Raw genomic sequence first — 6,000 nt, forward strand, 5'->3', positions numbered from 1 at the left:
CTTCACATTTCAGTCATATTAGGTCAATCAGCAGAGCAGAACATTTAAATCATAAACAGTTTACTTTGTCTGAGTTAATATGTCCTTACAAGCTCCTAATAATATGCTATTTGACTCAGAAATGGTCTAATCAATGAGACACAAAATGCTAAAATATACACACATATGACCTAAATATGTTAAGATTTCAGGTCAAAGAAAGGGGATCTGGAAGCAGACTGATTTAAAGGAAAACCACACTTTCATAAATAACTAAATCTGTACTAACACAAAAAAGGAGGACAACAGGCAAACAAAATAAAGCACCTGAATCCCACTGGATTTAAACAAGAAAATAAACAGTACAAAAATATTTATACTTTTAAGCCTTCATTTCTATCAGTTATGATGAATTTGTGCTTTCAGCTGATGAAGCATAAAATTTTGGGTTAGAAAACATCAGATGAAAGTATACTTAAATATTTTTATCAAAACAATGTCATAATTTAGTCAATATGGCCGCAGATAATTTTGATGAAGCAAATATCAATGTACATTATTGAATAATATTTTACTGAAAGTAACAGTCAACCACATAACACTTCATTTATTTATATGAAACCTAAAATTTTAGAGGGACATGCGGTTTTTCATAACGTCACAATCTTATGTTTAAGTAAATTTATACTTTTACAGAAAGCACATTGCGCAATTCTAACTAACTAACTAACTAACTAACTAACTAACTAACTAACTAACTAACTAACTAACTAACTAACTAACTAACTAACTAACTAACTAACTAACTAACAACTTCACTGGTTAGCTAGCTTTAGCAAACTAGCAATGTTAGCCTTCTCACAGTTAATGAAAGATTTACCATATTTTCCGCACTAGAAGGCGCACCTAAAAACCTTCAATTTCCTCAAAAGCCGACAGTGTGTCTTATAATCCGGTGTGCCTTATATATGGACCAATATTGAGCCACAACAGACAGACAGAGGCTGTGGCGGCAGCGTGTTGGTTGGTCTGTGTTACCCAGAAAGCAGTTGGGAACAATTTTGCAACACCAAAACCGTGAGAGAAACAATGACTGGGGCAGCCCCGAGTATATAAAGTACTCGGGGACCCTTGTCCCGTATAGGTTCAATACAGGACAGGTGGCAACCGTAGCGTCGCCTTATATATGAAAAAAGTTTTCAAATAGGCCATTTATTGAAGGTGCGCCTTATAATCCGGTGCGCCTTACAGTGTGGAAAATACGGTAATCTCTGTTTTATCACGCTTGTGTAAGCTGAACCTTGCTCAAACTGCACTCTTTGAAAATATTTACTTACTCATATGGCACTGACTAATTAGAGTGCAGTCATTAGAAACAATCAGTGCCATTGTTTATTTCAGCTGCAACAGAAATGATTCATACTGCCAACACAACAGAGACAGCACAAGTCTGATGAGATGCCTAGCAGCTTCAAACCATGAATATACTGCTAAAAAAAGAACACACACACACACACACACACACACACACACACACACACACACACACACACACACACACACACACACACACACACACACAACACGTAGAACACAGGAGACTTAGTTCCCTTGGCTTCCTTTCCTAAGTTCACCTGACAAGAAGAAATTTGATTGATTTGCTCACTTGTGTCCCCTCATCCCTCTCATCTAGGCTACTGATCAGCCCTCTGAGGAATAAGTCTGGCAAAGCGTCTGTGCGCTGGCAACCTGAGGGTTTCTATGGAGATGTCACGAGTCTCAAAGTGGAACTCTCTAACCAAAAAGATGCATGAAAAAACAACATTAATTCATCTCTGACACAAATAGGAACGACTGCAGCTCCAAGCTTACAGTCACCAATAACATCTAAGTTGTCAGTAACACAGAGATCCACCACTTTAAAGTTAAGTTTTCACGCACATTTTGTAGCCAAGCAATGTTTTGGCAACTTCTAGTGCAGCAAAGCTGTGCGAATCTACTCCAACTAATCACTGTCTTGAAACCAACATCTTTACTGATAAAAGATCTGCTGAGCACTCCAATTACATCCTGTAATAGCAACAAATAGCAGCCAGAGAGAAAAACTAATTTACTAACATCCACCCTCCATTATTCAATGTCTGTGTGGTCGGTGAAGAATGAAGGGAGCAAGTAATGAAAAAAAATGAAAACGCTAAGTCACGACTGTTGCGTATGTAAAGCTGATGCATTAGTTTACGACAATGTTTTTATTGCACATGCCAGTTTGAACTCTGTGTTCGTCGATCAAGCAGTTCATCATCTCAAAGTCGAGGCAACATGTTAATATTTTAAACCTCAAAGAAGGAGGCAATCCTGCTCCAGCAGCTCCAAAAATCTCATTATGCCCATCATTCACCTAAGGGCCACAAACAGGATCACAGTCTCCAGGTGATGATGTTTATCCGTGTGCACGACGGTAGTGATATTTGATGATTTCCCTGAGCTTGTTGCCGTGGAATGAATTAACCAACCTTGCATTAACACGGTCCATCAATACACCTCAGTGGCACAGAGAAATCTGTTCAACCCTGAAACAAAGAATGAAAATGGTGCACAGGAAGCAGGAAAGTAAAGGGTGCTGCTCTCTTTCACTCACTCCTTTGGCAAACACAGGTGTGCATTTGTGTTTGTTTGTTAAAGCATGATATATGGAAAAGGCAGAGCATGACACAGTGACACAGGCAGATTGAGTGAGGCTCCGTACTAAAGACCAGGGAAATAGGAGCTCTTATTCACGCCAATTTTCTGCCAGCGAGGTAATTCTGCTGTCGCAGACGGGCTCGGTTCTCTGGATAATGGCCCACATCCAGGTACGTCTGAGCAACCGGGTGGCATAAAACCAGCTGGATGGGGACGGAGCGTAAACACGCAGCATAGAGACACCATATGGCACAGCCCACACCAAGCAATATAACTCATAAACCAATGGAAAATGGCGCATACAAACTTATTTTTTCTTCCACCTTCTGAGTGATCACAGGAAAAAAAAACATTAAGCAACATGTGGGGAACAGCGGAAAAGCAATGGAGAAAAACATAAAGTATATTAGTTTACAAATGGCTTAAGCTCCTGTGTTTCAGTGAGGATTTATTCACAGTTTATCACAGTTAGTGAACAATCTAAAATCTATGTTTCAGCAAGAAGCCTGCATTTCAGTTTGACTTCAGGTTGACAAGCATGTTTCCTCTATAAAAGATTAATATTAAAATACCTACATTGGAACAGCAACCATCATAGAGTTTGTAACATCAAGCATTGCAGCATTTCATATAACTTTTTGTAAAAAAATATTTAAGCTGGCTACATTCACGTTGTTTCTTCACAGGGTCACAGTGATCAAAAATGTTAAAACAGAAGCTACTATGTTTGATCGGCTTAACAATTTCAAATGTATTGCACTTAAACTCTGCTTTCCAGCCATATATTTGGCTAATTGGTGGCATTTCATTGCCCTTTATGCTCACATCTTATTGAAAAGCTTGAAAGGATATTGTGATGAATGGAAGATAAGCAAAGAATTGAGGAAAATGCACACAATACTCAGCAGTTATATGCCAGCATCATGATTTCCGTGCAGGTCTAATAAAATTCCATATGGGATCAACATGAGCAGTTCACATAATGAACCACAATGATGTCGGTCCGTCCACAGACCCAACCAGTCCACACATGACTCCAGCAGCTACACATAAACAATGCAAGCGAATAAAAACTGAATAGAGGAATAGAGTCACTGTGAGTGAAGATAATTGAGAACAGAGTTTAATCAGAGGAAGGGTCTGGCCTCCACAGATAAGACAGCAAATAGGAAGCAAAGGCAGACAAATCCGACCAGAGTCTTTCCATTTTCATTTAAATAAGGATGTAAATTTAAGGATTTTGTTAGCCAGAAAAACAATAGTGCCATTTATAAAGCATAAGAAAATGGTTTAAAATACTGATCTTAGCAGAGATATTTAAGAGAGATTAAAAAGCAGGTTGGAGTCTTGCTCTTGCATTAGGCCATTTTTAAGTCATTTTGATTTGTATAATTATAGTTTGATTCACAATCTATACCAAGTACTGTTGGATCTGTACAGGTTAGGGTTCAGATTCCTGTAGTATATCAAGTAAAAATACCACAGTTTAACATTACCACAACATTTATAAGAAAAAATCTAAACAAAAATGTTAAACATTATCTCACTGTTTTGTTTTTAAAACAGAAAACCAAATAACTTCATCTGTACAATGATGCTACTGTTATCTATAACATTTAGCTATTGTTATTTTGATCCATAGACCAAAGCAAAAATATAAAATAACCCACCAATGAATTCAGAGGCACTTTGTAAGAAAACAAGGTTGTTGTGCAGAACTACCAGATGTTTAACTCGGAGTTTGCCAAGAAGCACATCTGTGAAGCGACACTCTTGTAGATTGTCGTCATAACAGTCTGTGTGTTTTTTAAAATGGCTGTTCTTCCTGCCAGCTGACTTGCAGTGCACAGCAACAGGTGGGGGAGGTGCACTGCTGCTGCTCTATGCTTCAGACAGCTGGTGAAAAACCTTCGGACTCTCTCTCACTTTCAACCGTAGCAACAATATGACAGTAATTTGTAGCAACTGTTAAACTTTAATGTTTAAAAACCTTGAATACCTCGATATCAGTTATGTGTCGGACTGAGTGCAGCTTTGCACTAGTAAATGGTTCATTTCTTAAACACTTAAACCTCTCAAATAATAATAATAAAAAACCCTGCAGCTGATTCACTGAAAAGTTTAGTTAGTTGCTTTATTGCTTTCATCTCTGCTCCAGATGTGTTAAAAATAAAGAAAAGCAGTAAAAACAGATATTAGACGAGTCACTGCATAAACCTCTCCTTAAATAGATGCCGATACAGGAAGAGGTTTGCACGTCAACGCTTTCCCAGTTTGCTGTGAAAATATGGCAAAGTCTAAGACATAGTTTTCTCAGACAGCGTCTTATGGATAAACTCAATACTGTTGCTGAAAATGTGTAGACAGCTCTTTGATAAAAGCTCCCTAATCGTCTGCAAGGATTTCTTCTAATCTACAAAGGGAGTGTCGTCGTCGTTTAAATGTCAGGCCAACTAAACAATCCTAATGTTTCATTCAAGATCTGCTTCTTTATGCTTGGGAGGAAACCCAGATGATCAAATCATTGCGGCTGCTTCCATGTTTGCTTCCACTAAATGCAGTAAAATTAATTACAAGCATCTCTTCCCCTCAGCTCTCCCACCCCTTTCTATTTTCTTTCTCTCTTTCTCTCTCTATTTGTCTCTCTCTCACACACACACAAAATTATATCCAAATAAAACAACCAAATGGTGCGTCAGAAGACTGATGATCTTCTTTGCTGTGAATGCCAGACAATCTGCTTCCTTTGTGCCTCTTCTTCCCTCTGAGCTCCAGCAAAGCAACAATAACAATATCACAAAAAATTCGGAATTATTAATGTTTCTTTATTATTTAAACTAACTGTTATTTCCCAAAACAGGTCTTTCATGTCAGCCACGTCTATTCAAACCATATTCAGATATGAGAAGCGGTGCCCAAACATGGTGTGAGCCATATGAGTTGTCACAATCTCTGTGAAAGTTTGACAGAGTGCAGCTTTAGCAATAAAACCTTTATAGGGTAGTTTTTATTTTCCCGAAACGATTTTCCTGACGATGTGAAAACACCCACCTCCTTTTTGACGGTGCGCAGCAGCTTCTGGCGGGTCTCCGCTTCTGAAACAAAGCAAAGAAGACACAAAGGGTTCATTTTCTTTGTCTTGGAGGATAGTTTTCCGTTCCCATGCATTGGAAACAATCTATATATGCGCTATAAGTATAAATGTAGATAATTTTCTCCCACCTGCCATGATTGTTGCCATGGATCCTGCCTCCTGCACGAGCGCAGCACCTCTCCCTGTAGCTGCGTGTGAACCCAGATGGAGCTCGCGGCTCCTCCTTTGCTGAGCGCACGAGCTCC

At 38.8% G+C, this 6,000-nt stretch overlaps 1 protein-coding gene across 2 annotated transcripts in view; it reads right to left on the bottom strand.

Annotated features, from left to right (window-relative positions):
• sgsm1a (small G protein signaling modulator 1a) overlaps positions 1–5,960 on the bottom strand; it is a 29,789-nt gene extending 23,829 nt beyond the window's left edge. For both annotated transcript variants that reach the window (XM_008418689.2, XM_008418688.2), the window contains exons 1-2: positions 5,884–5,960; positions 5,713–5,756 (exon numbers count right to left, since the gene is read on the bottom strand). In XM_008418689.2, the coding sequence (XP_008416911.1) occupies positions 5,713–5,756; positions 5,884–5,902 (63 nt within the window). In that variant the 5' untranslated portion in view covers positions 5,903–5,960. The remainder of the gene's footprint in view (positions 1–5,712; positions 5,757–5,883) is intronic.
• Between the last annotated feature and the right edge of the window lie 40 nt (positions 5,961–6,000).

This window comes from Poecilia reticulata, linkage group LG9, assembly GCF_000633615.1.
Source record: "Poecilia reticulata strain Guanapo linkage group LG9, Guppy_female_1.0+MT, whole genome shotgun sequence".
Taxonomy (NCBI): Eukaryota; Metazoa; Chordata; class Actinopteri; order Cyprinodontiformes; family Poeciliidae; genus Poecilia; species Poecilia reticulata.